Source organism: Notechis scutatus, chromosome 10 (assembly GCF_049901735.1).
Source record: "Notechis scutatus isolate UNSWTSFEM ecotype Mainland chromosome 10, rNotScu1.2, whole genome shotgun sequence".
Lineage (NCBI taxonomy): Eukaryota > Metazoa > Chordata > Lepidosauria > Squamata > Elapidae > Notechis > Notechis scutatus.
The window spans coordinates 22,987,643-23,002,037 of NC_142018.1; the positions used below are offsets into that span (position 1 = coordinate 22,987,643).

The 14,395-nt window shown below is 56.0% G+C and overlaps 1 protein-coding gene across 1 annotated transcript; it reads right to left on the reverse strand.

The window, feature by feature from the left end:
- Positions 1-3,100: 3,100 nt before the first annotated feature.
- Positions 3,101-14,172, reverse strand: LOC113423082 (glycine receptor subunit alpha-4-like). The gene is given in 10 exon segments (XM_026684324.2): positions 3,101-4,145; positions 4,147-4,284; positions 5,576-5,725; positions 8,186-8,400; positions 9,346-9,486; positions 10,016-10,098; positions 10,189-10,412; positions 10,802-10,869; positions 11,838-11,968; positions 13,655-14,172. Coding segments are annotated over 10 exon segments (1,356 nt in total). The 5' UTR covers positions 13,720-14,172; the 3' UTR covers positions 3,101-4,004.
- Positions 14,173-14,395: the final 223 nt, after the last annotated feature.

Genomic DNA, 14,395 nt, shown 5'->3' on the forward strand with positions numbered 1-14,395 from the left:
GGGTCTCCTGGGGATGGAAGTAGATAGAGCTGCTGCTGGTGGGTGGAGCCGAAGGAGAGGCCCCAAAGATGGGAGAAGCCCAATGGCAAGAATCCAATCTACCAGCAGCTGATGGTCATCAGTCCACATTTATTTATTTGTATCTTGCCTTTTTTATTTCTATACATAGTTCAAGGTGGTGAAGGTATCCAGCACATCTTCCTCCTCCTCTTTTCCCCACCACAACCCCCCTGTGAGTGGTAAAGACCCCTTTTGGCTTCTCTCAGTGTCAGTTTTTCCCTTGAATATTGCTGTGGGAGTTGAGGCTTGCTTGCCACATAGGCCTGGGAGTTGAAAAAGGCTTCTAGGAAGGGAAGGGCAGGAAGGACCCTGGGCTCGCTGCCCCTGGCTCATCTTGCCCGGGCACTCCTATGCAGACCAGGCCCCCTTTGAGGGAAGCAAGAGCTGGGCAAGAGCTGGGCAGAAGGGACACCTCAGGAGCACCCTGGCAGGGCAGGAGAAGAGCCAGGGCAGCTCACAGGAGGCTCCCCTCTGCTGCAGGAGGGAAGACGGAGGCTTGCTTCAGAGAAGCGGGCTCAGCTGCGAAGGCCATCTTGCTGTGGTGCCAGCTGTCGCCAGGCGTGCCAGCCCTCCCTGGTACTGTGGGCTGCTTGTCTGAGGCAAAGGCTCCAAAACAATTGACCATTCTCTAAAGCTGGCATCTGACCAGGAGGAGGAGGAGGCCCGACCCTTTCGCCCTCCTGTCCTGGTGTCCAGAGGGTGTCAAAGAAAGGAGAACACAGAGCTATGTTGGTAGAAGAGGGTGTAGGAGGGGCTGTTCGCAGCATCATCTTCAAAGGAGACCTCTTTCTCCTGCCAGGAAGAGTCCTGGGCAAGCAGTCCTGCCGCTTGGCCTTCTCTCCAGCAGCCCCTCTTTCTGTGTTTGGCCCTTGGTCAGCCAGGAACCAACAGGGTGGTTCAAAGCTCTCCATGCCTCCATTTTCCCAAGGTCTGGGGAGAGAGAATTCACTGTCGCTCCATCTCTGCTGTGGAAAGGAAATGTTGCCTTCAGGAGCTCAGAGCCACATCAGGCCCCTTCTTGGCATAACTTGCGCAGCCTGGAGCAACAGTCTCACCAGCCTGCAGGCAGAAATCAACCAAGAAAGCTTCAAGGATGCAAGGAGGTTGCACCTACACCAGCCAGTTTCAGAAGCGGCAACCCCAAATCCCATCCTCCTAAGGCTGGGAGCAGTTTTCTGCCCATGAGGGGTTAGGCAGCTCAGATCTGGCTCCTGGTCTAGGCACTCCTTGCCACTTTGACAGTGGGAGTCTTTTCCCAATTGAAAAAAACAACAACTTGAAATAAAATCCCCGCAGCACTTTATTTCTACAGGAAAAGCAGAGTGGTTTAGAAATACATTGTTTTCAAACTCTCATTTGGTGCTCGTAGGTGACGGGAACGGGAACCGTTTCTACTTGGCAAACCGTGCAGGCAGACAAGCTACAGCTTTCTCCGGGAAATGGACAGACATTGCTCTCAGCTGCTGGATCTTCCACTTCTGGGAAAACCACACTCACAAGTGGGAAGATACATGTCTGGTCAGCAAACTGGAAAGTAGCAGGGAAGAAAAAAGTGGTGCGGCTCAGGTAGAGGCACCGCAGTGAGCTGAGGAGATGGGGAAGGAAGGGGCCACCAGGCAGAGTTCAGGCTGGCTGCCAGCCTCAGCCCCATTGGACTTCAGGGCCCCGAGGGTGCACTGCGAGGCCTGGGCTGCTCCTGTGGCATCTATTTCAGCTCCAGTGCAACCATTGCCCCTTATCTTCTTTGGCCTTTCAAAGGGGCCCTTCCTTCCTCACTGCTGTTGTTCAACTGTCACACTTCAGGAGTTTTGGCATGTCTTTTTCAGGTATAAGATTGATTTCTTAGGCAAAATGCAATTTTCCTCATCAGGAAGGTGAGGGCAGGAATGGTGAGATTTCCATGGCTCCTGACCTTAATCTCTGTCTTGGCAGCTTCGTTAAGATCTGCCAATAAGCTTCATCCTGCTTGGTAGAGGCTGCCTCAGCCCCAGGGCTGGATCTTAAAGTCCAACCATTTGGGGTGGGGGCCTTCCGCTCCTGCTCTTTCTTGGCAGCCCACCCAGCTGCTCCTGCTCTGTAGGGCCTCTTGCAGCTGAAGCTCTGCGTGCCAGGGAAAGGGAGGAACTTGAGGGGCGGACTTCGGAGTGAACCCATCAGGGCCACCCGGGAGGCAAAGGGCACTTCTAAAATAACTGCTCCACACAGCACATAACGCTGCTCTGACTGGCACTCGGGCAGCTCCGGAGCCAGTAAGCAGTGACCGAGCTGCTGAGAGCTGTGCTCTGAGAGGGAGGCCAAACAAATGTTTTCCAGCCTACATTTCGTGACATGGCTCCCCCCTTGGCCTATAAGCCCCTGGTTCAGGCACATCTCTCAGGCTTGTGGATCATTTCTCCCTTCATCTCGAGCAGCCCTGGATTTCCTGGCCCTGCGATAGCTCAGTGCCTGCACGTTCCCACCGCAATTAGCACAGCCACGTGGGGAGAAGCTGCTCCCGGTGCCTGCCCCAAACCCTTCTGGGAGGGCTCTGAGGGGGCCTAATCCAGGACCGGTTGCCCCTTCCCTGAGCCATTTGGGAAAAATGCTGAACGCTGAACTGTGTCAGAGGATATTCTAGCCGGGCTCTGCTTTTATTCCTGTTTCCTCTCTGGGTTGTATTCTGTTAATTACTGCCTTAAGGGTTTGCAACTGTTACCTGTGGAGAGTTGTTTGACTGCTGTGATCATAAAGAAGCATGCAAGGCTGCTGCCAGGGGCCTGAGAGGGCGAGAGGGCGGATGGCACAGCTCTGGCAGAGGGGAGCTAGGCGGCTCCGCTGTGGCCTGCAGGGGCCCCTCTCTCTTAGCGGGCTTGGGGGGGGTGATGGGTGAGGCGATGGGGCTGGGTTTGTGCACCTCCACCTGGCTACAGGTGGAGCTGTAGGCTAGTCCGAGGGCTGGCAATGGATGGAGCAACCATGGCCAATGTATCAATGACTGCAAATAGGAAAGGGGCCCTGGGGGCTCCCTCCTTTGCCCAGACCACCCACGGTCTCCCCTGGAAGGGATGCTGGTCACAGCCACAGATCACACCTGGGGGGCAGGGGAGGCTCATGGTGCAATTCAACAGGACTGTGACAGGCCTGGACGCCGGGCTGGTCCAAAATTGAAGACCTGCAAGTGGGCTGCCTGGAGTCCCATTCCTGACTCTGGCTGCAGGCCTGGACTGGCAGGTGAGGAGGACCGAGAGAGCGCAGGCCGAACAGGGGCAAAGCCCGCGTTGCAGCTGCTCAGAAGTCGACGCCCTCTTGGGCTGCATGAAGAGCAGCTGTGTCCAGACCACAGCAGGCAATTGTTCCACGGTGCCCGCTGCCGCTTTGCAAAGTGGGAAAGGGGGGCAGCGGGGGCTTCAGAGGGTCACTCCCTCCCAGGGCCATCGGGGCCACCAGGAGCCAAAGCCCTGCCGGAAACTCTTAGAGCAGCTGCACATCTTTGGCTTCAGCAGACCACAAAAGCTGCTCTCGGAGGGATTTCCTCTTGGGAATTGCTGCAAAGTGATGTGAGACTCTTGCAGGGATGCGCTCCCCTTGGGGGGGGGGGGGTTCCAATAGGAGCTGGACCCCCGTAAGGGAAAGCTGGGCAGGGAGGGTAGCCTGGGTGGCCCAAAGCTGCTTTTTCACCCGTCAGTTCCTTAATTCTTCCAAGGCTTCCTGGACCTCAAGCACAACTCTAGAAAAGAAAGGCGCCCACCCCCCAGTGCTCCTCCTTATGAAATACAGCCACCCCAAATCCTATCATGCTCAGCAGTGGTGCATGTCCCATACCTTTCTTTTGCAAACCTGAGCCTTATGCAAAGTCTGCCAAATTTCTCAGCGTGGCATTTGGGAAAGGAATCAAGGCGTGTCTGTCCTCCAGCCCAGAAGCTCCCAAGGAAGCCACCAGCAAGGCAAGTCCCGCCACTTGGGCTTCAAGGGGCCGCTTGGTGCAGCACTCGGTAGAGCACCCAGTAGAAGATGTTGAAGAGCAGGAAAGCGAAGGGGAAGACGGCCCGGGAGACGGTGTCGATGCGCTTGGCCCGCTCCATGTAGCGCCTCCGGAGCATTTTCTCCTTCCCGCAGGAGGGAGGCTGGCGCGGGCGGGCTGCAGGTGGGGCTTTCCACGGCTGCCCCACTTTTCATGCGCTGCAGGCAATGGCCCAGTCCATAGCCCTGGAAGTAGAAGCGGCTCTCACGGACCACCTCTTCTTCCTGGCGGGAGGGAAGAGTAGGAGGGCTGTCGGCTGTTGGTCAGGCTAAGACGCCAAGGTCACACGGCTCAGGGCTACCTTGGTTGGCTGCCAGTTGGACCCGCTTTCCCTCCCCTCATCTTGCCTCTTGTGGCTGGGGGAGGAAAGTGGGAGCCTTCCTGGAGTTCTGTTCCTGGCCTCCGGGGCTCCAGTCCCCGATCTCTGGGTTGCCCTGGCAGAGGCTCTTCTTCCCCTCCTTCAGGACTTCTCTCCCCCCCCCCCTGGCTCTGTCTGTGCACTGCAGGGACACATTCAAGGCTGCAAGTCGGCAGGTCCATGTTCCAGGCCAAATTATTTCCTCTGTGAGTGGCTCACTATTCCTAGCACCCTCGGATGCCCTCACAGGAAGCCCTTTTCTCACATGCTCCCTCCTTTTACCCTGGTCTTCTGGATGCACAAAGCACCCACTTCCACTGCATCCTTGCTGCCTGGTGGGGAAGGGTTGGGGGGGAATTGGCCCAGGTTGCCTGCACATCCCCCCTTCAGTGTGGAACTGAGAAGGGCAGCACCACACGGGGAGCACAAGACGCCGCTGGGTTTATCCGGTTCCCAGGCTGCCCCTGGAGTCCAAAGTGCTGAAGGCAGAGCAGCAGAGCCTCCTTTGCCCATATACCTTTGCTCTGCCAGCTTCCAAGGCACTTCCATGTCCCGCCCCCCAGCCTCTGAATGCCAGCTCCCACCTCCTGCTCCATGGATTGGGGCTCTGCCCTGGGGCTGCTCAGCTCAGCACTCTCACTTGCCACCCTCTTTTGTGGAACGGGGCAGCCTTCTGCAGGAAGAGGCTGGCCAAGGGCTCTGCTTGAAACTGGCGCCTGCAGCTGGTTGATCGAGCACCAGAGGGCAGCTCCCTTCTCCTAGCAGAGGCTGAAAAGGCACAGCAGCTGCCAGGGGGAAGAAGCGCAGGTGGGCCGGGGCAGACCCCAGGGGAAGCCCCCTTGCCTTCTCAGAAGGCGTCAGCAGAGGGCCTGCCCAGCACGCTGCCTTCCTAAACTGGTGCGGCCGAGCATCCCTGAGGCTGGGCGAGGGGCAAGACGAGGGAGGAGCCCAAGCCAGGCCAGCACCAGAGAGGGCCTCCTCTAGGAACCACTTGTTTGAAGAGATGCTGTCCAAAGCACCAGCTGTTTCTGACAAGGGGGCGGGGCTCGGCTTCATGGGGGGGCTTCCCCCTCCACTTCCAACCAGTCCCAGGGCATGCAGGGAGCACCGGGCCTATTATCTGCCCCCAGAAGCCCCCCTGCCCAACCCTTGCTCACCATCCTCTGCCGCCGTTGGCTCCGCCGTAGACGCAGGAGTTCCTTATGCTGGCGCGAGACAAAGTTGACCGCCGCATATTCCAGCAGGGCGGCAAAGACGAAGAGCAGACAGACGGCCATCCAGATATCAATGGCTTTGACGTAGGAGACCTGCCGAGGAGAGGGGCATGGGCAAGAGGCTCCCAGCCTCTAAGCAGCCCCCTCCCCAAGGTCAGCACTGCCTCCCACAGTTCAGACTATCTGCTTCTGTTGCAGGAAACGGTGCAGAGAAGAGCAACGAAGAGGATTAGGGGACTGCGGGCTAAAACGTATAAAAGAACAACTTCTGGAATTGGATACGACTAGTTCAATGAAAAGAAGAAGGACGTGGGGAGACATGATAGCAGGGTTTCAATACCTCCGGGGTTACCACAAAGCAGGAGGAGTCAGGCTATTCTCCAAAGCCCCTGAGGACAGGACAAGGAGCAGTGGGTGGAAACTCATCAATAAGAGAAGCAATCTAGAAGGAAGAACAATTCATCAGTGGAACTGCTTGCCTCCAGAAGATGTGCTCCAACACTGGGAGTTTTTAAGAAGAGATTGGACAACCATTGGTCTGAAATAGTATAGCGTTTCCTGCCTGAGCAGGGGGTTGGACTAGAAGACCTCCTAGGTCCCTTCCAACTCTGTGATTCTGCTCTGGTCTAAATTTGCAAGCTAGCTAGCAGTAACAGGCAACACCCCAGAAGACAGGCTCAAGATCTGGTGATGAGAAAAGGAGGGTCTTATATTTAGGCAAGAGGAGTCAACCTAGAATAGGTGATACCTGCCTCCACAGCAATAACGGGGGGTGGGTGGGGGGTGTCTTGGAGTCCTAGTGGACAACCACTTCAATGTGAGCCAGAATGTGCTGCAGCTGCAAAAAGGCCAATGCAGTCCTAGGCGGCATTAACACAGGGATGGCATCAGGGTCACATAAAGTACTAGGGCTGCTTTATGCTGCACAGGTAAGACACTGTGTCCGATTTTGGTCAACGCATGAGAAGGATATTGAGACTCTGGACAGAATGCCGAGAAGAGCAACAAAGAGGGTTAGGGGACTGGAGGCTAAAACTAGAAGAACAGCTGCAGAGAGTGAGGACATCTGGCGTAACCCAGAGAAGGACGAGGGGTGACATGATAGCATCTGTCACAGAGAAGAGGGGTTCAGCTTCTTTCCCAAAGCATCTGAGGACAGATGGAAAGTTACCAATGAGAGATCCAAGCAGAGCTAAGGAGAAATTCCCTGAGAGGGAGAATGGCTGAAGAGTGGAAAGGCTGGCCTCTGGAAGTGGTGAGTGCTCCATCGCTGGAGGACTTTAAGAAAGACCGATGACTTCACCTACTTTGGGTAATGAACTGACGCACGGAAACAACCCAGCTCAGAGAGCACCAAGGAGCCCTCAGATTGGACAGGCCTTAGTCCAGAAGGGTCTCGGGCCAGAACAAGCCCCTTCCAACTCTGTTATTGGGTTCTTCTATCCCCAAAGGAAGCCAATGATGGCTGCAGGGACTTTAGCTGCTTCTGGACAAAGAGGAGGGCAAGCCGAGACAAAGCCCTTCCGGCCTGTCTTGTTTGCCTCCTCATGTCGCTCTGGGGTTGAAGAGGGCACACTCCCATTCAGAGGCCGTCCCCCCTCCCCCTTCGCACCAGCTGGCACCTGGTTTTCCCAATAAGTCCCCTTGGCCACCTGCCAAAGGTGGAGTTTAACAGTGGCTTTTTCCTTTGGAAACATAAATAGCCTGAACAGATGGGAGGCAGATGCTAGAAAAGATGGGGAGGGAGCTCCCCCAGCAAGAGAGAAGGAAGAAATGGGACTTCTCTTTGCAAGCTCAGGTTTGCAAATGCTCCAATCCAGATGGGGCTGGAAATCTAGGAGGGACGTCTTCCTCCTTTGGGTAAGCCAGAAATAGTCGTGGGAAAGATTCCTTGTTAGGTCTGCAGTGCTGGGCATCTAAACCTTCCCTACCTCCATTTTCCCCAGTTCAAACTACCCCCTTGATGCTGCTGGCCTTAAGAGGCAAACCGAGGTGTTGGGTTGTTCCTGCCTCACTTGCTGTATAAGAGGCATCGCAGGGCACGGTATCCTTGCCCGTAGCACAAAGAAAGGGCTTGATTTCAAGCGGTCATTCCTGGGCTTTATAACAGACTTTTGAAGATGCACAGAGGGTTCATCAGAGACCCCTTGCTCTCCGTGGCAGCCATTGGGTACATGGCATGTGCCTATCTATCCTGGCTCCCACAGGTCACGTGGTGGGATAGGGGAGGTTGCCTCTGCTCTTACCAGGGCAACCTTCCCGGGGTATGAACTTAATGACCCCCCAAAGGAAGGGTACCAAGGAATCAGGTGTGTGAGGAAAATAGTGCTCCTTCCTTTAGCTCAGGGATGGTGCATGGAGATATTTTCTCTTGGCATATTTCCATGCTGTGGTTTGAGGGAACAACTGGAAGCACATAAAGGGGCCGGCTGAGCATAGGAGGGCTCTGATATGACTTCCCCGCAAAGCCCTTGGAAAGCAAGCATACTTCCTGCCCACCCAGAGACTCATGTGCTGGGAAGATGCTCCAGGATCCCTGCCGTGGGCCCTGACCTTAGGCAAGGATGCCCGAGACCCTGCACTCTGGGTGGTCATGGTCAGCACAGTGGTAATGCCCAGCCCCACCCGGGCTGGTGCAGCATCCATGTTGATCCAAAAGGAGACCCAGGAAAGGATGACAATCAGCAAGCTTGGGATGTACATCTGGATCAGATAGTAGCCCATCTGCCTCTCCAGGTGGAACTTCACTTCGATGCAGGTGAACTGCCCTGGAGGGAAGGAGAGAAAGGGGTGAGCCACAGCAGAGCCTGTCACCTGTGGACCCGTTTTCCAGAAGGGCATCTTGAAAAGCAGAGGAGAGACTCCAATGGGGGGGGTGATGATGGAGTGGTGCTAAGGGTGGGACGGCTGATGCATCAAAGCAACGAACTCTCTGGCAGAGCTGCTGGGGAAGTTATTGCGGCTTTTGAGGGAGAGAAGGTAATGGATATGATCCAGGATGGGGGGCGGGGGGTGGGCAAGGGAAGAGGATACCTAATTCTGTCCAAGCCATGATAGCAGGTGGAGATGGTCAGAAGCGAAGGGTGGGAGTAGCAGGGTTGCTGGGTAAGACCTGCTTCATTCTCCAGCTCGCCGGGCTCCTCCCTGAAGCCAGGGAATTGGGTCTGGGGGGCTCCAGTTGCTGTTACAGGAGGCCAGGTGAGGATGCAACAGGCCACCTGTCTCTGCAATCTGGCTGTATCTTATCAACTGCCCCGCTGGGACTTGAGTTTGGCCCAGACCACCATCCCAGGATAGGGTGAGGCGGCGATGGTCCTCCACGAGGCCTAAAGGCCTCGGGGCAGATAATGGAGTGAGACCCTCTGACCCCAGGTGGCCTGACTTTGTTTCAATGGGCCTGTAAAAGCTAGTTCTCTGCCCAAGCCTTGGACTTCATATAGGGTGTTTGGTTTGTCACAAGCTGTTTTCCACTTGTGTGTGTGTGTGTGTTTCCTTTTTGCCCTCTTTGTATCATATTGTTTTATACTGTATGCTTGCTTAGAGTTGTGATAGAGTCAGACAGCGAGTGAGTGAGTGAGTGAGTGAGTGAGTGAGTGAGTGGATGGATGGATGGAGGAAGGGCAGTGCCATAGTAGTTTTTGAGGCGGTCTGCCAACGGGGCCTCTTTAGCTCTAGGAGAAGCGCTGAGCCTCTGGTGAGGCAGATCTGGTCACCTGTGTTGTAGGATTTGGTGCAATAGCCCAGTTCTTTCTCATCCCGCAGAATAAACTGAGGGAGTGTTAAGCCTTCAGCCACCTGCACAGCCTCCTGCTCCTTCTCCCACTCAAAGATCAGGTCATTCATGGTGTAACCAACTGCAAGGCAAGCAGAGACAGGCAGCACAAGGAACCTGGAGGATGGGCCAGGGCAGAGCCAAATCTCTTGCCTCCCTCTCCACCTTCCCTTGCTCCTCCAGTGTACAGGGACGATGTCCACCTGGTGGTCCATTGCTCAGCTTGTGTGACGTGCCCAGGTACCGCGGCTTCCAACTCCCTCTTTCTATTGGGCCTTCCAGACCCCTCCTTACTAAACCATCTGGAACTTTTTGGCTACCCCCATGTAGCCGTGGCTTCAGTCCAGGTTCCGAGTCTGTGCCATGCCTTGAATTATACACTGATCACCCTACAGAATGATTAAGCCACAACAATCATCCAAGATTACTGTTAATGAAGCTCAGCATATTGTGCAAATCCAACCACTATACTTAATCATACTGTGTAAACCAGTCTACTACTCATTGTACCTATAACTAATTCCCATTGCCCATCAAGTGAGCAGGAACTGTGGCTCTTAGGTACAGCACCAAGGACTCTGTTGAGGCCAGAGTTAAATAAAAGTACCTACAGCTCTCCAGCTGCATGGTGCATATCTGAGTGTCCATAGGGAAGTTCTTGAGGTCCATGGGGCAGGAAAGGATAAGAGTCAGCCTGTAGGGAAGAGAAAGGAGAGAGTCAAACAGAACCAGGCTGAACCAGATTTGGTGGTTAAGCTGAGCAAGATGATGTTGAAGCCGATACCTAATGCTATACAGCACACCCCCGTTTCTGAAAATGCGCAGGAGCTTGTTGTCTGTAGTGACCTCATGGAAGTTGGCCCCCTTCTCATTGGCAAAGAAGAGGTCCGGCTTCCAGATGGAGTCCAGCATGGAGGGGTCCAAATCGAGAGAGTTGTCAGGGTATTCCCAATAAGTCAGGCGGGGGTCATTCCAGTGCTGCCGCAGAAAGACATTGACCCGATAATCCTGGAAGAGCCAAGAGAAGCAGACATGGGGGGAGGCAAGGGGAGAGAAGGCAGCCTCTTGGCAGCTGGGACAAGGACTGCGGCCAAGGAGAGGTGCCTGGCAGAGGGGGCCGAGAGGGGCTTAGACCGGGGTCGGGGGGGAGTTGCAAGGTGCGGAAGTGGGCCCAGCACAGGGCTGTTCTTTGGCTCTCCGGTTGCTCTTGCTCCTCAGGCCCTCGCTTGCACCCCCGGGCCGCCAGTTGCTATCCCGGAACAGTCCTCCGAGGTCAGAGTAATCAGGGAGAGTTGGCGCCTGTCAACTGGGCCCCTCCCAAAGCGGAAGCTTCCAGAGGCCCAAGAGGTTGCGGTGGGTTAGGCTGGGTCCAGAAGGGTGGGCAGGCTAAGCCTTACCATGGTCGTTTCTGTGACTGAACCGAAGCTGTTGATGAAGATGTTGCATGTCACATTGACGGGCGGGCCTGTGAGGAAAGGAAATGAGGACTCTGGCTGGCATGTGATAAAGCTATGGAAGTCTGAGGATGGGTGCCAATCAGACAAGAACGGAAGAGCCCTTTGGCTGGATCAGGCCAGGGACCGTCAGGCCAGGGGAGAAGCAAATGGCTTTTCTAAGCAGAGGACATTCCCCACCCCTGCAGTTGTAGTCTCCACTCCCCAGCCCAGACTGGACACGGAGTCTTCAAAAGCAAGAGCTTCCAGCAGAGCAGCCCTGTCCTGCATGGGTCACCCAGTCTCTTCCAACAGCCACCTGTGAATTTATCCCCTGTATGAAGTCAGGTGCCATCACCCCATTTTGTGGGAATAAATTTCACAGCTCAACGACGTATTGAAGGAACAAAGGCTCCCTTTTGCTCTGTTCCCAGTCAGCTTTAAAAGGTGTGTGTGTGTGTGGGGGGTTCCCCCTAATTTTCAGAGATGAAGAAAACAGATTTCTCTCTGTCCAATTTCAGCATGTCATCCCTGTTTCCTACACCCTGATTACCTTTCCCCTCAGTTGCCTTTTTTATGTGATTCTCTTGAGGTGGAGAATCCCTAAAACCACCTGAGAGTAAATCAGACTAGTGGTCTTCTGAATGCAGAGACTCCTGCCCATCCTAAGCCCGTCACATCAACATCCTAAGGTCCATGTCTCCTCAAGATCTCAGGCACTCAGGCCCGCAGCAACTCCCTGGCACCTTCCTTCCGGGTGAATCAACAAGAACAGAGCAGGCAGTTGACCCACAACCACACCATGAAGCCCAACTACCTTCTCAGCCACACCCAGCGTCCTTGCCAATTGATCCCCAGGGGGAGGAGGGGTGCAGTGACCTCTCTTCTAGTCCTGGGTCATCGTTGTGCTTTCAGAGCACCTTGTTTAGCCCTGAAGGAAAACATGAAGGTGGCCCAAAGCGCTTTGAACCAGCTTGTCTTACAGCGGCTCATACGTTACCTTTGAAGTTGGGCCTAATGCGAGCATCATAACCGGACGTTCGGCCCACCAGCTTGTCTAGGAAATCGGAGGGAGACATCGGTGGTGTGAGGCTCTGCAGGGCCGATTTGACTTCTTTCCCTGCCACGAATCTGGGGGTGGTGGGAGGAGAATAGAGCAGGTGTCAGGCTGGCAGTTGTTCCACCTGCACACACCTTCCTCATGGGACACACACTAAGCAGAAGGCCACGTGTGACCTGGTTAATGTATCTTAGAGAGTCGTGCAACTCTAGAACTGTAAGTTTCTCCCAGCTGGGGTTGCCTTCTCCTTCTGCAGCACAAGGAGGGATTTTGGTTTTCACTAGAGACCACCCGCTAGGAATGACCCCACGCAGATCCAGATGGGGAGCAGGTAGATACATCACCATCACCCCCGAGCTGTGGGTTTGGGGTCATAAAGACTGCCATGGGCACCACCTTTGATTGTGGAGTCATTTGACCTGAGCAGACCCAACAACAAGCAGGTGAGGAGGGCTTCGACCACAGGGCCCAGCATCTGCGTGGCATGGAAACACTCGGTTTGGCCTTCAGGGAGAAACAGCTGCAAGATTCCCTCTCAAGAAGTTGGCCCAGAATCCAGAGGGCAGAGCTTGGCTAGTCAAAATGCTTCAACCAAACTGCCACTCAACAGACTGCTGAAACCAATCAAGACTGCCAGTGAAATTGCATCCACATTCTTCTGTTGCCCCAAGAGCTGCAGTCCCAACACTCTTCGGCCATTCCACAAGATCCAGGAAAAGCTCGCCTCAGTGGAGCTCTTCACAGCCCAAAGGGCCCCCTTTTCCTATGGGGTTGCAGGGACGTCTTCCTCCACCCTGTTGTCCAGGCAAAGGAGCACCTCAAGGCTCCCACAGGCCCAGTTTACACCCAAATCTATCCTCGGCCTCTGAGATGAAGGAAGTGCACGTGGCCATCCCCCCCACCCATACCTCCATAAATTCTTATTTGGGGGTTTTCCAGCAATTTCAGGAGGCCTAAGACATGTCTTCTAAGGCTAACCTGCTCCCACTTTGCAATCCTGGACAATTTACTTTAACCTCTGAAAAGAAAATGTTGCCTGTTAAAATACAAAGAAGACCAGAGAAACAATTGGAAAGTTTTCCAATCACAAGAGCAGCCCTGGAAGGAGGAGCAAAGACTGTCTGGAAACTCTGAGGGGAACCAGAAGCACAAAAGTCATAGATCTTCCCAGAGCCAAGCAAACCCAGCTGGGTCCGAGTCCAGGTGGCCCACAGAAGGTGGGTGCCGCTGGAGCTTGTGTGGGCAGCGCTTCAGGCCTTGGGGGCCAAACTGTGGCGCCCATTCATCAATTCACCCTGGAAAGAGGCTCACGCGAACCGCGCACAGCCTGTTTCATCCCCGGAGACTTTCTGAAGAAAAGCAGGAAAGCGACTTATGAGCAAAGGCCACCAGCATTCACGGCCAGTCGCGAAGCCGGGCGGGGAGGGGGAAGGTGCCCCCGCGGCGAGGAAGAGCTGCTTCCGACCTAGGTCGTGCAGGCTCCCCTTTCGGAGCGGCCCCTTCGCCTCGGGAAACTCTGCTGCGCTGCTGCTGCGGGGCAGCTGCAGAGGAGTGGGACCCCGTCGCGCGCGGGCTTTCCCGGCGGCTACATCGGAGCTTCTCGGCTGCTCGGGGAAAGAACGGCGAGGGCTTGGGCGAGGAGGAGACCTAACCGGTCCCAGCCTCAGGCAGGAAACGCCCGCGCCCCACGTGCGGCATCTCAGCCGGGCCTCCAAGAAGCCAGGCCCCGGGCCGGGATCGACCCCGTCTCCACTCACCCGAGGAGAGCGCCCTGCAGGAGCAGGAGTGGCCCTCTCGTCCCGTGGGCCCCGGCCATCATCATGAGGCCGAAGGGGCGGAGGCCGGAATCCGGGAGGTCGCGGGGCTCTCCAGTCCGGGGAGACGAGCGGGGATGTCCCGCTGCTATTCTTTCGGGCAGGATTGGGCGGCGGCGGCGGCGGCAGCAACAGTGCCGAACCGAGGCGTCCGGACTTCGGCCAAGTCCGCCTCGCCGGAGCCCGAGACGCTTGGCTCACTTCTCCCCGCCTCCAGCGGGGAGGGCGCTGCCCACCCACGCGAAGGACAGCCCCGACGGTCGACGCTCGGCTGCAGTTGGCAGCCTCCTTCCGGGAGCCAACTTCTGGCTGCTTTGCGGGCGCTCAGCCTCGACGGCGCCTACGGCCAGCGAAGGAGCGGGGCATGTCCGGAGCGCCCCTTCTTGCCCGGCCCGAAGGGGATTAAGGCCAAGGCTTCCTGAAGCCACCCGCAGTTGGGCGCCCGCCTCCTTTCCGTCCTCGGGTGCTGCGTGCTGGAAGACAAGGAAGGCGCCTTTGCCGCTGGCTGGCGGCAACCCAGCGGGGCTGCTGCGAACCTCTTGCTTCCCCTCCCAGGACGAGCGCGGGACTTCTGGGCTCTCGCCTGACGAAGGGACCCAAGCGTCCCCCGCGGAGCGGATGGAAGGACTCTCACTAGACCGGGCTGGAAGGCTTTTCCTCCCTCTCCAGAAGCTTTCCACCCGC